This window comes from Nuphar pumila, chromosome 12 (genome assembly GCF_984573655.1).
Source record: "Nuphar pumila chromosome 12, dmNupPumi1.hap1.1, whole genome shotgun sequence".
NCBI classification, from domain to species: Eukaryota; Viridiplantae; Streptophyta; class Magnoliopsida; order Nymphaeales; family Nymphaeaceae; genus Nuphar; species Nuphar pumila.
In genome coordinates, this window is record NC_143260.1 from 99,040,319 (window position 1) to 99,065,663 (window position 25,345).

Below are 25,345 nucleotides of genomic sequence, written 5' to 3' on the forward strand. Positions count from 1 at the left end.
TGAAGCGAAGTGTAGGTTGCTGTGCAGTTGAAGGCTTCACTCTTACCTATTACGATCCCTGGAGGACCTAAGCAAATTTTGATGGTTATAAACTCATAACAATTTAACTTTAACTTTGAGAAGAATTTTGAATTCCGTCCTTTCATTTCCGCAATGGTTGTGCTTATGATTTGAAAACTTTAAATCTTTACGTAACTCAATTGTCTTAAACCTTAATAAATTTGGCCTTTCGTATTTGTTCTACATGTGAGAATCCTTAAAGTAATAACCCCAATCGAGTTGTGTTTATGGATGATTCCATACTGGATCTAATACTGAGAGACTAATATACACTCGTGTTTGCCCTCAGGTGGGCCGTCTAGTATTTGGAACGGTTGGAATATGGCCATAGACGAACTTGTTAGCATATTACTTTCGAAAATCATGCAGTTTTTTATAATAAATAAAAAGTTCAATTTTTTTGCTTAAAATTTTGGGTTTGGGAAAGTTTTAAAAATGTTGGATTTTTGAGAGACGTTACAAGAAGGCTCCAAGAGAGTCGTTGGAGCTAGTCCAACAATTCTATTTGTAGCCGTTGGACTAGCTCCAATGGCTATTCAAACTAGTCAAATCTTTGACTAGTTTGAGTCTAGTTCAATATGAACTAGACAACCTAAAATATAAAGAAATAAGTAAATAAAAGAAAAAGAAAAATATAAATAATATATAAATTATATTTATATGTATATAAACTTTTTAACACTCTCCCTCAAACTTACGGTTCAATGAACAAAAGTTTTTTTAAGAGGAAATGAAATCTAAGAGTAGCGAGAGGTTTGGTGAAGAAATCGGCTAATTGGTATTCTGATGAAACATAAGGCAGATCAATAGTTCCGTGTAGATACTCCTTTCTGACATAGTGACAATTCATTTCAATATGTTTGGTGCTTTCATAAAATGTTCGATTGATGACAATATGGATCACACTCTTGTTGTCACAGCAAATGCGTAAGGCTTTTGTCACTTCAACTCTCATGTCAACTAACAGTCTTCTGAGCTAGACTACCTCCATTGTTATAGTGGTCATGGCTCGGTATTCAGCTTTGGTTGACGAAAGTGAGACCTTTTGCTGCTTCTTGCACCACCACGAAATCAAGGATTCACTTAAGAAAACACAAAAACCAGTGGTTGAGTCCTTGTTATTGGAATCACCTCTACAGTCAGCATCAATATAAGCAATTAAATCTAATGAAGATGAAACAGACAAGAAGATGCCTCATGAAAGGGAAGACTTAATGTATCTAATAATATGCAAAACTGCTCCCATGTGAATAGAAGTGGAAGCATGTTGAAATTGACTAGCTGTGTGTACAACGTGTGGCATATCAGGTTTAGTAATGGAGAGATAAAAAAATGCTCAAATAAGCTGTCTGTAAGGAGTGAGATCTTCAAGAGGTTCTCCATTATTAATTATCATTTTGGTGTTGACAACTTTTGGAGTATCTACTTTCTTATCATCTGTGATTCTGGACCTTAAAACATTATCAAAAGTAAACTTAGATTGATATAATAAATAACCTTGAGGGGAATACACAACTTTAATTCCTAAAAAATATCTCAATAAACTTAAATCAGTTATTTCAAAATGATTTTAAGAAGCTTTTTAATGTTTTCAACTCTCTGTTTGTTTCCTCCGGTGATGATCATGTCATCCACATAAAGAAGAAGAAGAATCCTTGCATCAGAAATCTTAACAAACAAAGCAATGTCAGTCAGGCAAGTTTTGAATCCAATATCGAGCATAACATGACTAAATCTGTCATATCAGACTTTTGGTGCCTGTTTAAGACCGTAAAAAACTTTTTCTAAACGAAGAGCCTTACCCTTAGGAATACTTATATGAGGTGGTGCTTCTATATATACTTCTTCAACTAGGTTTCCATTGATAAAATCATTTTTGACATCCATTTGAGATATAGGCCATTTTCTAACAGAGGCTAAGGCTATTAAGGTCTTAACTGTGGTCATGCTGGCAACTAGAGCAAAAGTTTCTTCGTGCCAAGTTATCTAACCAAACCCTTCAACCAAATAGCTTCTTTCACTGCTTCAACAACTATCATAAACTCAACTTCAGTTGTAGATAAAACAATAGTGTCTTGCAGAATGCATCTTCAACTGATAGATCTGAATGTGAACACATAACTTGTTAATGAACGTCTTCTATCAAGGTCACTTGCATAGTCAGAGTCAACATATCCAACCAATGCACCTCTACATTTATCCTTCAGAAACAGTAACTCAATGTTTATAATACATATAATACATTTCAAATAATGCATAATCTATTTATTTTCATCTCAATGAGCCTTACCTGGATTAGTCATATAGCTACTAACAACACTTACTACATGTGCAATATCTGGACAAGTGCATATCATATCATACATCAAACACCCAACTGCACTAGCATAGGGAATCTTCTTCATGTATTCTCTTTCTTCATCATCTTTAGGACATTTGTCCTTAACTTCTATTATTGCCCAAGCCTTGGCCACTAATCTAGCTTTATATCTTTCAAGAGTTTCATCACTCTTGGTTTTAATCTTATAAACCCACTTGCAACCTATAGGTTTCTTTTCTTTTGGAATATCTTGAATAGTCTAAGTGTTAGCTTTTTCTAAGGCTTCTAATTCTGCCCTCATGGCATCTACCCATTCTATATGTTTTTTGGCTTGAGTTTATGATGAATGTTCTATATACGAGTGTATCAATGCAATAAATGCCTTGAAAAAGATTCGTAGGACACAAATTTACCGGGAGGTTTAGAGACTCTGGATGACCTTCTGGTTTGTACTTCTAAATATTTTTTCAATGACATGGAAGATTGGATTCCCTATGTCTTGAGTATTGTAAACAATTAGTGTCCTTATGGGTTTGCTCTTCATTAATTGCATTATGTTATGTATCTATAATATCTTGACCATCGTCAAGGTCACATTCATAGTCACATCCATCAGATTTCGAAGTCAAATCTATCAAAAAGGAATATTCAGTTACTTTCTTGGCCTTTTAAAAAAAAACTTTCTTTTTCTAAAAATGATACATACAATTTTCCATTTTTAATATCAAAACACCTATAGCCTTTTTGGTTATCTGCATAACCTAAAAAAGCATAAAGAATGGCACGAGAAGAAAGTTTATCATTCTTGTTAGTGAAGACAAACCATTTACTTCCAAAAACTTTTAACCTAGAGTAATAAAGAGATAAGTTAACAAGCTTTTCAATTGGAGTTATATTTTTCAAAGAAAAATGTAATGAGATAGGTAGCAGTTAGGGCTGCTTCAGCCCAAAACTCTTTTGGTATTTGGTTTGCTATCAATAAGGTCCTAATAGTTTTCATAATGTGTCAGTGTTTTCGTTTGGCCAAACCATTTTTTTGTGGTGTGTGAGGGCAAGATCTTTGATGTGTGATGCCATGTAAATTGAAATAATCTTTAAATTCTTTTGACAAAAATGCTCCCCCTGAGTCGGTGTGAAAAATAAAAGTATCATTTTGAAATTTATTTCTAGTCATTTTGTGAAATGTTTGAAAATAGAAAAAACTCCGATTTATGTTTAAGTAGATCCAAGTATGCCTAGAGAAATCATCAACAAAAATTATATAATGTGTATCTGCCTTTTGATATGACTGATGCAGGACTCCAAACATCCAAATATATTAACTCAAGTGGTCATACGAAAGAATTGTGAAACAATAATCTCTTTATTTTACCAAGAATACAATCTTTACATGCAAAATTTTCAGAATTACAAAACTTTCTTAAACTTGGAAAGCGTCGGATTTTGGAAATATGAGGATAGTCAAGTCTTTTGTGCCATAGATCGAAATTCAATTTCTGAACATTATAACAAAAGCATTATTGGGTAATTCTAAAAAATCCATATAGTAGAGTCCTTCTCTATGGCCTTCCTCAAGCGACTTCCTTGACTGGTGATCTTGTACCCAACAAAGGTGAGAAGAGAACGAGATGTTACACCCATAGTCAGATATTTGAGAGGCAGATAAAACATTTAGATTTAATTTGAGAATATATCTAACTTTTGGGATAAGATTTTTTTGGAGTTTTGAAAATTTTTGAAATTTTCTATTCCTTTTATTTCAAGAGATATACCATCGGCTGTGAAAACATTTGACACACTTGAGTTATTGTTATGATATTCGAACAAACTATTGTTATTTGGGGTCATACGAAAGAAAACACCGGAAACAAGAAGCTAAGGAAACTTATCGGGATCAGAGAAGGATGAAACAACTGCTCCGGTTGAGGCTTCAGTTGAGGAAGATGCTCATTTGAGAAGAGGTTGAAGAATTTTCATTAGTTCTGCCATAGATATGGGTGCATCTTGATTGACTTGGTTTTTTTATTCTTGTGATGAACCGACTGATTCAACTTTGTTTTCATCTCTTCTCCTTAACTTAGGACATTGAGGCCTATAATGTCTTGGTTTATGACAATGGTGACAAATGACTTTTCTTTTATCATAATCATTGCCTTGTCTACCTAAATGAGGCAGCCTATAAGTGCGTTTATAGTTCTTCGGTCTAGATACGGTTAGAACGGATTCCTCTCCGTTTTTTGGAGTATGCTTTTTTAGCCTATTTTTCTACATAGTTAATTCTTCAATGGTGTCAACAATAGAGAGAATTGTCTCTTTATGTAGAAAGGCCAATTTGGTTGCTTCAAATCCAGGCCTCAAACTATTTATAAATTGATAAAAATGTTCCATATCGAGTTGTTTTTGACAAAGCTCGATATCTTCGCGACAATGCCACTTTGGCTCAAGAAGAGTCAACTCTTTCAAAAGTTTGGACGACTTATTATAATATTCTCTATTATTTTTTTTCCTTTGGGTCATGTCTTATAAATTGCACACATGTGTAATGTCTTTAAGGGAATGCATATTTCTAAGATATTCCCAAGCCTTATTGGCATGCTCAAATTTTGCAAGACTAGAGAATTTAATGATATCTACACTATTAATTAGCCAAGACATGATCTTGACATGCCTCATCCTCCATTCTTTCCACTTTTTCTTATATTTAGCTAATGCCTTAGTTTTCTCTTCTTCCCGTAAGAGATACCTCTTTCTCATTTTCAATCTTTGTGAGAATTAGTTTTGGTTCCTAATCTGAACCCTCTACTAACCCCCACAATCCGTTCCCCCAAATGTGGTGCTTTATAATTGAAGCCCACGTTACATAATTGGTATCATTTAATTTTACGAGCATGATGGTAACTTTATCATTGTCATCCATCCTTACAAAGGTTAAGAAGAGAGAGAAGATGAGAAGAAAAAGAAAAAAGAGAAAAAGATGAGAGAAAGGAGCAAGAGCACAATCATGATCTTTGAGTAGTCAACGATCCTTCAAACCACTTTTTTCTTCAACTATGTAGGCACAAGAGCACTTGAATCACGAACAAGGAGACAAATCAACTTCTTGCTAGAATGGCATGAAAAACGAGGTAGCAACTTTCTAAGATCTAGAAGCTTCCAAGCTTTGATGTCATGTAAGGAAATGAGGATCTTCCACGAAAGCACAAATACTTGCAACAAGTGTCTATTAAAGACACTTTAATCATAACCCACAAAAGGGCATGAATGAGAGAACTCAAAAGAAAAATAATAAACTTTATTTCATTCAAAATTAAATGCTTAAGCATTGATACAATGAGAGGGAAGTTACCCCTATTTATATACCTTGAGAGAGAGAGAGAAAGGAGCCTTTAGAAGGCTCCAAGAGAGTCGTTGGAGCTAGTCCAACGTCTCTATTTGTAGTCGTTGGAGCTACCAACGGCTATTCAAAGTAGTCAAATCTTTGACTAGTTTGAGTCTAGTTCAATATGAGCTAGACAACCTAAAATACAAAAAAAAAATAAAGAAAAGAAAAAGAAAAATATAAATAATATATTATATTATATATAATTATATTTATATGTATATACACTTTTTAACAGTCTACAGGTTTCATACTCAAGGAGAGGACTCTACTTTGTCTCAACATATGCAACCATCTTGATCTTGTGGTGAAGGCTAGATTGACAGATGACTCCAAAAGAGTTGCTACTTCAATTGAGCCAAATGTCAAGCTGAGAGCAACAGATGGAGAAACACTTGAAGATCCCTATGTAGTCCATGATATACAAGCAATTACTAGGTAGCTTGATATATTTGACTATTGCCAGGCTTGACATCACCTATGTAATCCATGCTGTTAGTTGGCTTATGAGCTCATACGTTGCGCTCAGAATCATTTGGTATGTGAGAAATACCATGCACTTTGGGATGTTCTTTTCTTTGTCGTCCTCTATAAAGGTTAGAGCCTTTTGTGATTCAAATTTTGGAGGTTCAACCAGAGATCATTTCTCAGCTATCGATCTTCAGAGCTCCTTAATATCTTGGAAGGGTAAAAAGCAACAAACGAGTTGCTTTGTCTACAACAGAGGCGGGGTATAGAGCTATTACACAAGTTAATGTGAAAATCATATGGATAAGAAGGGTTTTAGAAGGGCTTGGTGTTGCTGTATCTGAAATAATCTCCTTGTATCGTGACAATATGAGTACTACTCATATTGCGAAAAATATAGAATTTCATGAAATGATAAAACATATTGAGATTGATTGCCACTTTACCGGAAGAGCTTACGAAGAGATGATCATATTTTTAAAGCATGTGGGCTCAAAAGAGCAAATTGCAGATGTTTTTACCAAAAGTTTGGCTCCTCTACACTTTCAGTCATTCCTTTAGAAACTTGGGGTTGGTTTCACACATCATCTCAAGTTTGAGGGGGAGTGTTGAATAATGTAATATGTGTGGATGTACCATATGTAATATCATATGTATTACTTTACTAGTTTTGGTCCTACCCTCCTGCTCATGTATATAATATCATTTAAGAGGTGTACTTTTTGTATATCCAAGAGGGGTCAACCCCAAATAAGTTACATCGCTATTCTCAGTTCAAGGTTAATGAAGTTTCTGTTTCCCTCTTTCTTGTGCGCTCTGTCTTGCTTCTATTGTGCTTGTTCTGTTAGTCGCTACCTGCACAGTTAGTTTAGAGAGGAAAAATAGAAAGGAAAGAAGGAGATAAGAAGAGAGTGAAGAAAAAAAGAAAAAGAAAGAAAAAAGAAAGTTGGAGGCACATGTGGGTTAAGTGACTAAGTCTAACTTGATTGACCCCCTCTATTTTATTAATTCAACTTCTATAAAGGGATTACTGGAGAAAAGAGAAAAATGCTCCATAGACAACGACTAATAAACTATTTACATGTACAGAAGGTCAAACCTACCAAAAATATACTGGACCAAGAATAGACCTCTGTTTCTTAACAGACCATGGACCATATCTTCATGCTTGTGTATGATGGTGCTGTTGTTTGCCCTGGAATTTGATTCACTATTTTGTCTTTAAAACAGTTGCTGTTCTGGGGGTTAACTCAAACTCAAGAATTAAGTAAATTAGTGGAGACACGCCATTATACCAGACATGTTGGCATGAGTGGACAAGAATCAAGTTTCCATCCACTGTTAACTTGACCCAAAGCCTTATTGATCCTTCAAATTTTGTTTGAGTTGTCCCTTTAAGAGCTGATTAAGTTTTCTCTCTGTTGCTCTTGATAGATTTTGGGTTAAAGTCATGTTCCATGAGAAAAATAATATGATTAAATTGTCATAGGAAATGTTCTCTCTGTGCGCTATTGTTGTTAATATATGTTTTTTTATTTTGCCTTTTTCCTATTTGTAAATTTATCTCTGTTTTTAAACTTTGGGTTATTCGACAGGTAACTTCCCAAGCTCCTCGAAATGTGAGAAGAATGCCTACCTCAGAAGCAGAGTCACTAACTGTCATCGAGTCGAGGGCCATACGGAGACCTGTTTCTTCATCCATCACTGGAGGCTTACCTCCATTAGGGAGGTATTGTTTTTATTTCTAATCAAACTATTCTTGCAATTATTCAATTTTCTCTCTGTTTTGTTCTAATCCTTATTTTGAATGGCTCAACAGGCAGATTCCTGTCTCACAACCATCTGGTAATGTTGAAGAAATGATTTTGTTAACGTAATGAATAGTTTCACATATTTTTTCCTCCTCTTTTTGGCTTATGACTTGTGAATCTTTCAGATAGGAGACCAAGCTCATCTATGACTGGTTATAGGAAAGATGATTACAGCTGGAGATATGACACTGATGAGCTCTCAGAGGATGTGATTCGTGCTTCAAATGCTTTAGAAAATATCCATCTGGACAGAAAAGCACGGAATTTGACGTCATCATGGAGGTAGGAGTTAATTTTAAAAATTTTCTTCCTGCTTGTTTGTGCTAAATGTTGCTTTCTATACGATGATGGCTTGGCCTAAGGATGTGTGGTACGTCCAGTTAATTATCTTCAGGAACTCTTCCTGGGTCCTGTTCCATCTCTGACTATGCAGTAGGCTATGTCACAGGGACACGAGCAGACATGCTCAGACAGCAACACTGACGCGTATAGTCAATATTTTAATATTATTCTATTATTTTTAGTGTTTTAAGGTTTTATTTCAATAAAAAAATAATTTTAACATTAATATATAAAAAAATAAATTTTTATTAATTACAATTTTTAAAAAATTCGTGTCCTATTTTCCAATTTTTTTTGAACTTGTGAGTTGAACCCGCATCATGCTTCTTGATGTCCACGTCTTTGTGACATAGGCAGTAGGTTGTCAGGGTTTTTCAAAATTTCCATGTAAAGATGGGTCTTAATTCTTAAATCAAAATTATGATCAGATTCATAAATGACTAAATTGGTCCAGGTCTGGGTGACAGTGGACTCTGAAATTAGCTCTGGCAGGTCCATTTTCTGTGTTACTGTACTTGATAAGCGAAGGCTTGTGTTTGGGATCTGAACAACTACTTCCTGTGGGAACTTTTTGTGATATGAAGTCTCACAATTTCCTTGATTATTCAAGGTTCCTATGTTGTGACTTCTAGGGTATGCCTCAGGTCTTTTGCCTCTTTAGAAGGGGGATTACTTTTAAGTTTAGTTATAGACTTACAAAATTTGCAGTGACCCTAATGTTTTCTGCGGGTTTTTAGAACTAAATTTGCATTATTTTGATATAATGCTCGATTAGCTATTTGATTTTAGAAATTGCATCTGATTTTTAGAATGTGCTGGAGGCCTACATTTTCATTTGGGGAAGTTTTCATATAAATGTCCATCTTTTGCACTATATCTCAAAAGAATCTAGGACTGATATTTAAACGTCATACCCTACATAGCCGCACCTGAACCCATACCCATGTGATAAGCATAACGATGAAATATCTGTTGGGAAAACAAGGGTAGAACTGTCATTTCATATGCATATTAACAAAAAAATTAGCTTGGATTTCTCTCTCTGTTTCTTCAAAAAGATGTTTCCTAAAACATTGTTTTTGAAAACAAGGTTCTGCTTTTGTGAGAGAGTGAAGGATGGGTCTCTACATGGAACAGCACTGCATTCTGTTTTGTTTAATGTGATGGACAGTGCGTGTGCTATTATCATCCTTTCATGAAGTGCCTCTTACTGTTATTGAGCATGGGGAACTATGCCCATCTTATGTGAATGCAATCATCCATCTTTTGTTTCACCTGATGGAAAGTTATGAAACCGGGGCTGATTGATCGATCTCATTGCAGGCATGCCGGGGATGGAACCTCTGAGGATGTTCACCCAGATCGAGATCACCTCTGATGGTTCACTTCTGTACGTGTAGTGTGCGTGATGCTTTTTCCTTTCCATGATGCACGAATCCTTGATGTATTCCTTCACTTGTTTTGTATTCCTTCTTGTTTTTGTTCGGCTATCTTAGTTTTTCAATTGTATGTTCTGAGCTTTCTGGTTGGACCAAGTATGGTTAGGATGAGGTACAGGTGGTTTTATACCCACTGTGTTAGTTGTTGTGTAGGCCACAGGCCTGACTCTTTTCAGTTGGCAGTGATGGGAGTTTGCGAACAGAATCTTGTTCAGAAATGTGGTGGTTCAAAGTCAATCTGTCATGCTAAGTATCCTACAAAGAGTAATCTCTGCTTTATGCAAATTGACAAGGTCGACAAAGCTAAATTGGATATATGCAGGATGTTGGCAGCCCTCTCCTGACTGGATAAAAGTTTCATGATATAGTATTTTTAAAGCATTTTGGCCGATGGGTTATACGGTATACCATTAGGATGGATGGATTTCGAGGACTTATGAATAACTGAGGAAAGAATGGTCTTTGGTTGCTGGAGATCATCAAGGAAATCCAAGAGAGAGTTGTGCTTGAGTCGTCCAAGAATGAAGTAATGGATGATGTTAATTCCTCCTTGGTGAGGAGGAATCATAGCACCTGTTCACCAAGGCATGATTTAGAAATTGTTAAATTTCAAGAGAACGGTTATTGGTTGGTGGGATAAGCCTAATGGCAAAGAGTCTTGCGAAGCTAGGCAGAATGGAACACTGGTAGTTTATGGAAAGATAGGCCATGTAATTTTCTGTTTTTTGTTTCGTTTTTACTGGCAGGGTCCGCCTAACTCCAGCTTGATTATCCAAAACCAAAAAAAGAAGAAAAAAACTAAGAATTACTTGCATTGTTAGTGAACAGTTGAATGAAATGCTTTTTTATAATGCATGTGTACATTCCATACACTGTAATAGCAGTATGACCACAACCAAATATAATTGAGCATTTTCTGATGAAACACGTATCCCTTGTGGTTTGTTTGGATGCCAGAGATTTCTCTACCAATTTTCAAAACGAAAGAGAGGTGACCATTCATCAGGCATTCACATAAGAGGGCCTCGAGACTTTTTTTTTCCTCATGAACAACCTAAGAGGAAACGCCATTAGTAATCTGCCCTTTCTCAATGTTGTTACAAGCGTTGAAGCGAGACAAAGTGCCATACCCTCCATGATGTGAAGAATATATCGAGGTGTTGGAGCGCAAGCGTTACATCCACTAACAATGTACGCCAAGAAAAACAAACAAATATGCAACAAAATATAAAATTAAATAACCAGACATTTTACCACAAATAATTTGCAAGAGAAACTTTCAAACAGAGAAAAGCGTGTGTGCGTGTCTATACCCAGATGTTCCCACACTAAAAGCATACTTTTAATTAAAATAACCAACATGGTTTAAGGGTAAGTGAATCGAAACAAAAGTAACTAAATATAATACCTAACACAGCTTTTCTAAATGCAGCTTTCTACATTAAAAACAAATGTAACAGGAAGAAAGAACTAAAGGCCACACCAAGCTTTATTCTTCAACCATTGATTAGACCTGGCCTTGTGCAGCCAACCTTGTGCCTCTAACTAACCAGTGAAGTTTTCAGAGAATCGAATCAAAGCCTCTTATTCAAGCATGGATCATCCATCAATCCAACCGGCCTTATTGGATCCAGACATACCCATTTAAATCAAGTGTCAAAGATTGTCGTTCTATGTTGCGTCTGAATCCTTGTGTTGTTAAGATAAACCACTATATATATATATATATATATATATATATATATATATATATATATATATATATATATATATATATATATATAGAGAGAGAGAGAGAGAGAGAGAGAGAGAGAGAGAGAGAGAGAGAGAGAGGATTTCACATGCCAGTAACTACCCCTCACCGGCCAGTAACGAGAAGAGGACAAAAGGGGTAGGGGCAAAAATGGATCGACCTCTTCCTCCTTTATGTCTTTATAATGTCTATATTTTGCCTTAGTTTGTTGTCAACTGGTCGAAAAATGTATTGATCTTTCTTTTATAGTTTTATCCTTGCAACCGACGCGCACCTCGCGTTGATGCATGCTCTTAAGGCGAGGCATGTGCTTCATGAGTTAAGGCTCATATCAGCAAATTTTTTCCATGAAGGACGGAAAAAACACCCTCGGGATCAGAGATCTAATTGCGCTGGCTCAGCCTGCCATACTAAAGGTTGCTTTCTTGATGGTCTAAACCTGTGGCGCACCCCTTGGCACCAGGAAGTCACCCAGCATTGAATGCAATGGGTTTGACACTCATGGGAATGGAACCCTGACCGCCCGTCTAGTGGCCAAGGCCCCCTCCACTGCACCAAACCCCTTGGGGCTAAGGTTCATATCAGTGTATGCTTCTATGCTGCGCCTCAAGCCTCCAAGCATTGCCTGGCCTGTGAGGTGCTTGCTTCACGCCTTGAGGCACAAGTACTGACATGATTGTTGTTTCTTTTCTATATAAAGTCATCACAATTTTCAAACTGTCAATCCCTCCACCTATACTTGACAATTGATCCAAGAAAATGGCATGTGTTTGTGGGAAAGGATACGAAGCAGAAGCAAGTCGTAGTTTAACAGGAGTGCAATGACTGGGATGACATCTCCTAGTTCCAGACATATTATGTTTGCTGTTCTACAATGCCCCGTTACATTAGGCCATTACGTTTCCTGTACTGTAGTGCACTGTTTCATGAGTATTATTTCTTGCTGTTGTACTTCCGTGTGACTTCCTCTCACCGCTTCTCATATTTTCTGCATTGGTGACCAACGTCAAATCTAGTTCAAGGAAATTATTGGCTAAGGAAAACCACACGTTATCTTGAAAAGTTGCAGTTTTCTTTAATATAAAATATAAAGCACAATGATAATGCTGCTACATAAAATATAAAGTATAATAATAATAAAAAAATTACCACAATAAATTGTTTTTACCAGGTTAGAATCGTGATAACATGATATTTCCTTAATGCACTTTTAAATCTTGCGTTATAAAAAAATGGAAAATGATTGTATTGCCCGACCAAAATGACGTGTTTCCTAAAATGCCTCATAATTTACCAAATCAATATCTTAGGTTTTCAATTTTTTCTTATCATATTTACCCTTCACAGGTACAAATTTTTTATTTTCGTACGTCATGATGCAAAAATAATACACCCACGAAACTCCTCAACAAAATCGCATATGAGGTTACGAAATTCCAAAAAAGTATGTGAAATTCCAAACAATTTATGACACATCATGAGTTCGTGCAAAAACCTGCAAAAATCATAAAATTTATAAAAGTTCGATAATTGTGCAATTGTTAGACAAGTATCACATCAAGTATTGTAAATTCTAAAATATTTGTGAAAGCCCGATATTGCGAAATCTCTTATTTTAATCACACCATATTGTGAAATTACTTTCTTGCAAAATTGTGTCCCATATAAATAATGCTTCGTTTGACAACCTATTTTTTTTTCATTCGGATGCCTTATTTTTGCAACACCTAATGTTCTTATGGTCTCCAATCCTTTCAGCAATCTTTCAATGATATTTTGGTGAATATTTCGGCAGACGACGACTTTGCAAGAATACCTCATCGATTTGTCTGTTAGTTTACTCTTTTTTTTTGAGTTTTTTTTGTGTTTTTGTCACATATAAATGTGCATACAATTACTTATTTTTGTTTATTGCTTGTCAATATTTGGTGGCCTTGTCAATATTTATCTTTGTTTGAATGGGGCTAGGATTGACTGTGTATAAGCATTGAATAGGGGTTGGTTGTGTGGGGGTATTGTGGTTTAATATGGGTTGTTGGTTTTCAGAGTTGTTAACCAAGTGATATGTTGTATGGTTGGTGTAGATAGTTATGATGGTTGCTGAAATGATATTTATAAATTACAGTAGCACTGAGCAACCCCTTTGGAGATCTATAATGCTCTCTAAAAATAGCAGCTATAAGGAATTTATAGCATTAATGTTTCATAAAACCAGACATATGAAAGAGTTAATGTTCCTCCTGTATACATGCACTCCAAAATTAGATGGTGAAGATATATGAATACATCTTTTGGACAACGATGATGTTCAATCAATGTTATATAGGGACAACATTTACTTAGTTGCTAGTAAAGATGCACGAATTAACAATGTTTGTTCTGTTTCGATCCGTTTTGAGGCTGAAACATCCATTGCAATAGAGCATACATTTTCTACCATGTGAGCAGAATTTTTCCAACTAATGATTTTGATACTTCTAAAAACCCAACCAAAACTAATCAAAATAAATTGAAAAAAATCTAGGTGAAGGATAACATGTATAAGAAGATTCTGTAAAAATAATTTTGTCAAAAGATTTTTATGTAAGTCTGGAGAAATTCCCAAACCGGGATGAATTTTTGTAGTTGACAGGATCTGTCTTATATTTTTCCTGAACAGGGTTTAGTCCCATAATTTTCCTGATTTTATTATAATGCATTTTGCAGTTCTATTTTTTGTACTATATTTCTGAGATATGGGGGCAGTCCTAGTAAAACTGGGAGAGTATAAATCAGTTCCTATTAGTTTTGGTGGGTTTTTCAAAATCGAATTAACAGGGATCCGAACTACACAGTATGATATGTATGGATGCCTAATTGTATTTTACATTATGCAACATGATTATGAATGTTATCTTGGAATTTGATTTGATATACATGCAAACTGAATTTATTCCATGCTATTATTGATTTATAATCATTCATATAGCATGCATGTTAATGAACATTGAATGTCATAAGGCATGATCAATATAAAGTAAATTATATCATATGTTGTTGGCTTGTTTAAGCATGATCATGATTGCATGTGTGTGTACAACCTTTATGTATGCATCTGAGCATATGATAGAGGATCAGATCGACTGGAGACCATTCTCCACAGACGTGGGTCACATTCATATCTCTGGCTTAGCCGTGAGGATTGAACTTATGGATCAGATCATTGCTCAGCAGAAGGATGACACGACCTTCACAAAGATCATTGCAGCGTGTAAACTGTAATACTCAAAATTTTAAAGAATTTTCATGAATTTTTGCATTTTCCTTATTAAATGGTAAATAAAAAAATTAAATTTTGGGTTGGCATTGGGTTTGTAGGATTTAGAAAAAATCTAAGTATGAGAAAATATGCCTACACGCCCATGGGTCTCAACGACCCTATTGAGTTTCAATTTTTTCAGATTTTTTTTCTGAAGAATTTGAATTAACCCCTTAAGAATTATTTAAAATAAATAGAAGTTTGGAAATTTACAGATGAAATCTATTTACACTTAAGCCTAATTTGAATTTCATTTAGTGTCATTTCATGTAATTTCATATTTGATTTTTTATAAAATTTTATTTGAATTAATTAAGAATTTTATTTAGTGGAATGAAACTCAAGAATTAATTAAATTATATAATTTGGTAGGAGTTCATAGGTGACCCGTCTCATTCTATGTGGCATTCCAATTTAACCTTTAAAAAAAATAAGAAACTTAAAAATAAAACTTGAAAGAAAACTTATCAAATTTTAAAGCAAGTTTTGAAAAGTCAACACTTGCCTTGTTTCAAAACAAGGTCAAATAAGAGAGGGGTAAGGGATCACCCCTAGAGGGTTCGAAGGAGAATGTGTTGGACTAAGGGAAAAAAAAGGAAAGAAAGGAAAAAGGAAAGAAAGAAAGGAAGGGAAGAAAAAATAAATAAAATGACATGTCAACTTGCTTGCCAAGCAAGCAAGTTGTCATTTCAAAATTTAGAAAGGGGGTCAACCCCATGGGGGTCGACCAACCCTTATGGGTATTTATACAATGTATATATATACATATAATATGTATTATATACCCTAGGCTAACTAGAAAAAAAAGGGAAAAAAAATCAAAAGAAAAGAAAAGAAAAGAAAAGGAAAGAAAACAAACCTTGATTTGGATCAAGAGCAAGGATTAACTCCAGCCCTAAACATTATAAATATAGAGGAGGGGCTCACGCCCCCGCCCCTATTTGATCCCTTTGATTTTTTTAAGTCTTTTCCCCTTTTTCCCAAATCCCTCTCCTCTCTCTTCGTTTCCCCATACCAAACCTTTGGTGTTTTCACCCTTGACTCAACAAGGCAGTCATCCACGTTCATGTGAGGAGCGTAAGGAGGTCATGGGTGAGGCCGTTGTTCATGTTGGATGGCCGGTTTATGTTAGAAGAGCGGTCTACACATGTAGGACCAATTTTTCATCAAAACTGTAGGGGGTTCTATGTTATACACGTAAAACAAAATTTGTGGTTTCCTTCAATTTTTCATAAGTATACACCCTAAACCTTGCCTCCCACACATGGGTTTGGCTTATGGTTATCAAAGCATGTGATAGAAAGGTGTTTTCGAAAAAACCCCTCCAAAAATTGTATTCTAAAAAAAACCATTTTTTATAAAAATAAAACTGTAAAAAGTTTAAAATACATGTGATACTTAATTATTTTTCTGCAACTTTTGGTTTAGATTAGTAGATCATGATAATATGGATGTACTGTAAAAAAAATGAATGATTTTCATGGTTGATTTCATAGGAAAGTACATGTTTTGTGTTATTGGGTTTCTTAGAAAAAAATCGGTAATTTTAGTAGAAACCATGATGGGTTTAATCTTTTCATGCAAAATTTAATTGAAAATTATAGTGTATGTGCATGTAAATATCCTAAAATTTTGTCATGAATTTCTTATTTTTATTTATAGAAAAATTATGTAATTTACTTATTTTACTATGAAATTTACCAAATCCATTTCCAAGAAAATAGTCCTTTGAGAGACAGGTCTATTTTTCGACCCAACGGTTGTGAAAATAAGATTTGTCCATTGTAGATTATCTTAGTATAGTGCAGTTAAAATTTTATAATTTGCCTTACTTAGTTCATGTAAAAAAAAATCAAAAATATGAATTAGAGTGACCCAATTTGGCCCCACCCGAATGCATATACCTCTTATTACGTATTTTCAGCCTTACACCTGACCTGTAAATCGCTCGTATCTCCCTCTTTCAATGGAGTTTTAATGAGTGGTTTATTATGTTAGAAAGCTAAAAATATTTAACCCCTGCTGCGAACTTTAGAGTTATGTTCATGGATTGAGCACTGTTCGGTGACAGTCGGAACATAAAAGTATTTGTCTGCACTAAAACATTTGTAACTCCCTCAAACGGATGATTTTTTATGAACGATTTATAGCATCAGAAAGTTAACAAATTTTCTTACAAACTGTAAAAAATTAAGCTCTAACCATTGGCTGATTTTTTTTTTTCAGTCTTTGTAAAAGTCGGATAGAGTTGAGTTTTTACAAGATTGGAACTGTAAGACGGTATATGTTACTTGTTTCTCAAGATATTGGGTATACCTGAAAATGGTATATGTTACTGTTTTTTCAGGGCTCTAGCTACACCTAAAAGACGGTGTATGTTATTGGACCGAAGGTCTACCTTGAAGAGGGTAGATGGTACAAACTTCGTGGGACATTCTAGTTTTTTTAGAGTGAGGTATCTCACCTGATCCCCACTCCTCAAAGTTAGGAAGGCAGGACTACCAATGCGTCCTAGGTGGTAGATCCAAGTCTTTTGTAGAAGTTACAAGGTGCATCCTAATTCTAGTTCTAGCCATTGGGGAGTACTCTCTCGGTTGTGAACAATCCTTTTGGATATCCGTACGGCTAGTCATACAAGTTATAAAATAATAAACCCCCGTGTGGTCTCGGTCCTCTACGATGTTGAATGCCTGCGCGTACCCACTGGGTAATTAACAAGAGAAACTTAAAGTTAGTACATTTCTAAAAGTCTTCAAGTGTGATATAATACTTGAGGTTTCTATGGTTAGAGTATGATTGTGGTTCACTCATGTGATGCATAGCTCAAACATGTATTTCTTTAAATGCAGAATATAGGATAACCTAAATGTGGTTCATGCATATGATTTATCGTGCTTTGATGTTTATGGAATATAACATGAAATACTTGACTTTAGTGAACTGTGCATTCATCACTTGTTTAAAAGGTTATTAGTTCTATCTAAACATGTTGCACATGTACTTATACACATGACACTGTGCACATTCATATGGATATTATGCTTCTTATTCAGACGGGGTAGTCTGACCCCTTCTGGATTAATATTTTCAGAAAACAGAATGGTGAGCAATTGCGGTCGTCGCTGCAGACAATGCCATGTGACCATATCTTCTTCGGATGTCCTGAGGAATTCTGACTTGTAATAAATCATTAAGTTGTAATTGATAACTTGTAGTATTTCAATGCAAGAGTTTATTTTACTTAATGCCTTGAGTCTGTGCTATTACTTGTAACCCGCCCAAATAATTTGACTAAAGATTTAATAAAACTTTTCTACTGTTGTTTAGAAAAAAAAATTATTCCAAAATTTTAAAGTTAAATATTTGGGGTGTTACAATTATGGTATTAGAGCAGGACAAGAATATATGGTCCATGGCCTTCCAGCGACCCTGCAAGAGTTCTATAAGTATATAATATTTGAATTAGGTTTTGTTGTTTAAAGAAATCAAATTATCTGTTGCGTGAGTATACTGAACATAGATATATTGTTAGGGACACAATTAGATTTAACTAATTTAAATTCTCATAATCTTATACATTGATATCTAAGATTTGTCGAAGGTAGAATTCGCTTATTAAAAAAAAAAAAATTGATACTGAATCCAACACCAGACTTTAATCAAATCCTATCCAGAATATAGGATCTGAGGAATTGAGATTAGATACGGGTTGAACCCTGAATCATATATGAGTCTATTGATATCTTTAGGTCATATATCACTTCCTACTAAATAAATGTTATGCCACTATAGATCCAAAAAGCGATTTTATATATATCCTAAATAGGACTCTATATACACTAAATAAGACACAAGGTTCAAATTTAAATTTGTTTTGAGGTTTTCATTTGGAATAACACACATGCAACGGTCCCTTGTATAGTGATAAGGATACCACATGGATGAGCATTATAAGATTTTGCATAAGGCATAAATGAGATCATTATTTATTAAAAAGAGACAAGCTTCTCTTCTCATAGTGTTATAACTAACGATGAAAATAATAATAATAATATATAATAAAGCCCTTAGATTGGACCTTTGAAATTACCTCAGAGATTTTCATTTGATAACATACAAAGAAAAATCAAAATTTTAAAATCCAAGAAAGATACTCCAGTCTAGTTGCTTAGTTCTTGTAACAAATTTCGTGGACGAAATTCCTTTTTAGGGGGAAAGGATGTAAAACCTGCAAAATTTTGATAATTATCAAAATAAATAAATATTACCATTTTTGGAAATAGATACAGTAAAGTGATATAGAGTCAATCCAAATGGATTTTGTATCCAAACTAGATCAAATGGATCCAGTATTTGGATTCAGATACGATTTATGGATTCAAATCTTGAATGGATCCAAAACCCAATTAAAATCTAATTTTAAATTATGGTATCAACTAAATTCTCAAAGCACATCTTTAAATTTTCATGTTTTGCGAAAATTGCCCTTGTTATGACCCATATCCTATCGATATACGTTGGGCCGAATAACGCAAGGAGACGTGCAGGCTAGGAGGAAGCCTTTCGCAAAACGTCTTCGATCTTCACCGAGGTAAGGGCATAATCTATGTGTGCTTGGGTATAGTGTTATGATGCATATGTATGTGCTGGACCAGCTGTCTGCGTATACAATGACTGATATATGTGCAACCAGCAGTCTAAACTATGGTTGACGTCGAGGACTCCCAGTATTTCTATAGTTGTATACACAGATCGTCGGAACCACACAAGAAAACTTGGTTTTGTTTTTCTGGTTTAGTTTAGAACAATAGTGTATATAACATATGAAGATCAAGGTATTGTAGATCTGTATATTTGCAATACAAACATGAACCTACGTGTTCATGTAGATTGAATTTCAAAATCAGGTAAGAATGTGTATAAAAGAAAATGAATCAGTAAAATTCTTGTAAAATCCTGATTTATGATATGTAAATGTATGTGTTCGTGAGCAGTAGGTCTGCATATGTTAGTATTTCAAATATTTGTATTATAGTTTCATAGTTAATCAATATTATAGCTTGATCATGTGTAGATTATACCATGCGACTTGCACTCACAACATTAAATTTGTTCCGTCATGTGAATAACTTGTTTACAGGATATGTTAGACGGAAGATCTGGGGACTTTGCAGTTCAGATCACATGATCTGCACACACATCAGTGAACTTGTGAGAGAAAAAAAATTCCCAGCGTGTGAATATAACCCCATTTGAATCACGTTAAAGTTTATGTTTATGCATTCCATGTGTTGTGGATTCACTTACAATCCCACCATAACGTTCAGCCTGATTATATTTTTTCCCATTTGATAATGTGTTAAGATTAATTAGCTATAGTCAAATTATGTGTAGGATTCCTTAGTAAAAGGAATGGTAGTGCCATGTAGGGTATTGATGTCATCAGCAAAAAGAAAAAGAATGAAGTGATGACACTTCTACTTGAGAGCAATTACAGGCTACTAAAAAGGTTAGGTGAGTCAGCCACCTTTGTCTTGCAAACAAACACTTTCAAAAAACTTAGGTGTTAACTCAACACTGTCTATGATCCTTGTATATTGTCTTTTACCTTGTTTGGACGATCATGTTTCCATACTTCTCATGCTACGGTGTACTTGTCAGAAATGATTATGATATTGCATGCCAATATGATTGGTAATTCTTCTGAGTTCTTGAAGATTCTACGTGCTCATATAATAGAAATGTGTTGCTTATGGTTATCATATCAGCATATGTTTGTGTGCCATATTGGATGTACCCACGTTACTTCATTTGAAATATTGGAGTAACAATCTTGTTTCACTTCCTATTTTATACCAAAACTTGGTTTCTTAAGCTAGATTGATGACCCAAGCGAATGTAATAAATAAGCTGATCCCAAATGAAATGAATCAGTTCAATACCTATTAACATGAGTCATTGGACTTTTAACTAGGGCATTTATGTGATGTTGCTTGTATCTTTTTTTTTTTGGCCTTCAGCCTTATGTTGTGTGGTTTTAACTTTCTTCTTGCCTTGGTTTCAAAACACAACTTTACTCTTAATAGGTTTTTATATAAGAGTAGTGCAAGTTCATATTATGTTGTTTTGCTCAATTTTGGAATGATGACTTGAATTCATTTACCTGTGAAACTCATCCATCATCCATGTAAAATCCATCGCCACTTTCCATGTGATATATGAGATAAGACTACATCACCAAAGCTTAGTGAGAACATTGAAGCTCTATATTTATTATCTTAAAAATGCACTGCATCACTAAATTCTGATATTTGGGCTTAAACATTAGGCATTCAGAGGCAGCCAATGATGTCAATTTATGACATTCATGCTTACGGTTGGGTGGCGATTTCATACATACCATAGGATTCCGAGATATACTAAGATCTTCTGTATGTCTAATTGTAGATCTCTTCACTCTTTATGAGTTCATGGTTTGATGTACTTAATGACCTGTGATGTCAGACTTGGACATCTTTTGAATTGGCTCTTCTACTACAGGGATCGTTCGATTTCACATGATACTTTCCCTTCAAATGATAATAAGTATTTTATGGGAAATTTGTGACCATGCACATACTCACCTTAGGTCTTAAAACTCACTAAGGTAGATAGACATTGGCACACCTCGCTACCACGCACATGTTTAAATAGCATGATGAATTTATTATATGCTTGTGAAAAGAGGGTTATTCGTCAATGAATGTAGCATATGAATGAGATATCGATGACATATTCATGTTAAACATAATTTACATATGTAATTGTCATCTGAAGGTTTCGATGCATGAATTACCTATGGTTAAATACATATTCTTGTTATAATGGCACCAATAAAAGAAAAACTACAAAGGCACGATGGTACAAATTAAAACTGAGCATGTCAAATCCTTGTGATGCTATATAGGCACCTATGATGCTATGTGAATTGCATATAATTGAATCATGATTTCATATTATGACATGTTTGCATGCTAGTTGATATATGTGTGTTCTGCAGAAGTTTGCATAATAAAAGACATTTTCATGCCATGATCATGTGAAAGCTTAAAATCGAGCTTACAACTTCACATAAAGTTGATAGTGCCATACGTGCACTTATGAATCGTTAAAGTTGGGTTATGCCATGTTGCGGCATAACCAGTGGGGTACAATATGTATACCTTAGCACAAAAAACAAAAGCTAAATTAATACATAATGACATAAATGAAAATTCTAGATTTGGGGTATACCTGAAAGACAGTATATGTTACCAGTTTTTATTGGGATTCTGAGTATATCTGAAAGATGGTATATGTTACTGGTTTCCCAAGGTTCTGGGTACACCTGAAAGATGGTGTATGTTATTAGATCCAAACAAATGAGAATGAAAAATATGCACATATAAAATCAATAAGGGATTCTGGGTATACCTGAAAGACGATGTATGATACTGGACCCAAACAAACAAGAATAAAAAATAAGCATATGTAAAATAACTAAGGGATTCTAAGTATACCTGAAAGATGGTATCTGTTATTGCTTTCCCGGGATACTGGGTATACCTGAAAACGGTATATGTTACTGGTTTCCCAGGACCTTGGGTACACCTAAAAGACGGTGTATGTTATTGGACCCAAGGTCTACCTTGAAGAGGGTAGATGGTACAAACTTCGTGGGCCATTCTAGTTTTGTGAGAGCGAGGTAGATCCCCAGTCCTCGGAGTTAGGGGGTCAGGACTACCAATGCATCCTAGGTGGTAGATCCAAGTCTTCTCCAGAAGTTACAGGATGCATCCTAATTCTAGTTCTAGCCATTGGGGAGTACTCTCTCGGTTGTGAACAATCCTTTTGGATATCCGTACGGCTAGTTATACAGGTTATAAAATAATAAACTCCCGTGTGGTCTCGGTCCTCTACGATGTTGAATGCCTGCGCGTACCCACTGGGTAATTAACAAGAGAAACTTAAAGTTAGTACATTTCTAAAAGTCTTCAAGTGTGATATAATACTTGAGGTTTCTATGGTTAGAGTATGATTGTGGTTCACTCATGTGATGCATAGCTCAAACATGTATTTCTTTAAATGCAGAATATAGGATAACCTAAATGTGGTTCATGCATATGATTTATCGTGCTTTGATGTTTATGGAATATAACATGAAATACTTGACTTTAGTGAACTGTACATTCATCACTTGTTTAAAAGGTTATTAGTTCTATCTAAACATGTTGCACATGTACTTATACACATGACACTGTGCACATTCATATGGATATTATGCTTCTTATTCAGACGGGGTAGTCTGACCCCTTCTGGATTAATATTTTCAGAAAACAGAATGGTGAGCAATTGCGGTCGTCGCTGCAGACAATGCCATGTGACCATATCTTCTTCGGATGTCCTGAGGAATTCTGACTTGTAATAAATCATTAAGTTGTAATTGATAACTTGTAGTATTTCAATGCAAGAGTTTATTTTACTTAATGCCTTGAGTCTGTGCTATTACTTGTAACCTGCCCAAATAATTTGACTAAAGATTTAATAAAACTTTTCTACTGTTGTTTAGAAAAAAAAATTATTCCAAAATTTTAAAGCTAAGTACATGCTTTGAATGATGTAAATGAATAGAAGCATCTCCTTGTTCTTGTATTCATGCATGGTTTTGAAAGGAATAAAACACATGCTATGGTCTCGAACTAAAGGTTTCGAAAATGCATTCTTAGGCCCTAAGGTGGCCAAATTTATTGAATGAGACTGTTAAATGGATGTTGCATGTAAAACAAATAATTACAAGTTAAGCATGTAACATTAAATGATTGATACTCATTGGAAGAATGTGAGTGGTACTAGTTTGGCTTCCTGGGTATTGATTTGAGCATTGAAGGTTTCTCCTCCTGAACCACGAAGCTAGGGGAAGCCTCCACATTATACTGTAGCGTGGAGGATACAAAATCTCATGAATAAAGTCCAATACATCAAGATGGCAGTGTGAGGACTTCTCTCGCTCTTTATGTCTGTCTCCCGACACTAGTGAATGATGCCCGACCAAGATAAAACCACCCTTTGATTAAAAACACTGTCTGCGTCGTGGCATTGACCCTAGGCTTCTGCCTGTGTTTGTACCTAAAGGGTTCTAAAAAATATAACCTAAATGATTGTGCATTAGATAGGTATGGCATGCATCATATAATAAAGAAAATTTAATTAAAGATAAGAATTGGTTCATGCATGATAATCAACTTCTGTATTAGTAAGTGCATGCATTTTTAACTATTCATGCATTTTTAATTATGTCCATGCAATATGAATTATTTAAGTTTGAATGAATGATTGATTAATGTTAAATTCTGTCATTGTATGCTTACTTGGACTGTTTGTCATACATGTGATTTTTTTGTATTTAATTTTGTTAAATACATAAAAAATTGATGAAATTTCTGTTTACAAATTCTAGATTACATGTTTAGTATAGCTCTACCCTACTGAGACAAGATTTGTCTGACCCTATGGTTTAATGTTTTTTTTTTCAGGAAGTGGGTGAGCTCACGTGCGATGGTAGGAAGTTGTGATGAGGACCAAGCCATACTTTTCTCAAACCTCTGATATTTTGTATTGAGAGCGTTTTAAATAGCTCGTGGACTCTGATAAATTTTATTTGTTAAATGGATAGTTATATTTAATTTTGGACATGTATGGACATTTAATTCAATTTATGGATGCTTGATTTTTTATTCAAATGCTTGTATGGTTATGAATGTAAACGAAAAGTAACACACCAAGTTTTTGTCTCATTTAATTTTTCTGTTGTAACTTTATAAAAGTATTTTAAAAGTATTTCAAAAAAAAATCATAATTTTTTGAATACAAAATTTGGGGTGTTATAACTTGGTATCAAAGCAGTGGGAAAGTATGGCTTAAATCTTGTTTAGCTTACCACTATTGCTGTGAGTATGTTCTAACTTTTGTGTTTATTTCATTCTTGTTATGAAAATCTTTGTAAATTGCTTACAATTGTTTAATTGTGCAAAATTAAAACTTAGATGCCTAGTAGGATCATCATAATAAATATGTGGTTTATGCAAAACTTAGAAGTTAATTTAATTTAAATTTTTATTGTAGATGGCATCATGACAACCCACAGGTTGGATTGCCAAGAGAGACTTCCTCTTGGAAGCCCTCGTGTCCTTAACTGCCACCTGCCAGAACCTCGCTAATGATGGGGGGAATGGCCGTCAGCCTGATGGCAATGCAACACTGATTGCTACGACCCATGGAACATCCTACATAGAACTGAGTTCTCCAGTCTTCATTGGGAAGGAGGACCCAAATGCTGCAGAGGAGTGGGTCTGTGCCATCAGCGAGATCTTTGGGATCCTCGAGGTCCTCTCTGAGAGGCAAGTCACCTTCGCTACCTACCAACTCCAGGCTGATGCCAAGAGTTTTGTGGGAGACTA

The 25,345-nt window shown here is 34.9% G+C and overlaps 1 protein-coding gene across 1 annotated transcript in view; it reads left to right on the top strand.

Moving 5' to 3' along the window:
* LOC149821293 (protein TONNEAU 1a-like) overlaps nt 1–10,691 on the top strand; it is a 45,763-nt gene extending 35,072 nt beyond the window's left edge. Inside the window, exons 6-9 of the mRNA XM_089983878.1 lie at nt 7,823–7,956; nt 8,047–8,072; nt 8,164–8,320; nt 9,704–10,691. Coding sequence (XP_089840004.1) covers nt 7,823–7,956; nt 8,047–8,072; nt 8,164–8,320; nt 9,704–9,758 — 372 coding nt within the window. The 3' untranslated portion in view covers nt 9,759–10,691. The remainder of the gene's footprint in view (nt 1–7,822; nt 7,957–8,046; nt 8,073–8,163; nt 8,321–9,703) is intronic.
* Nucleotides 10,692–25,345: the final 14,654 nt, after the last annotated feature.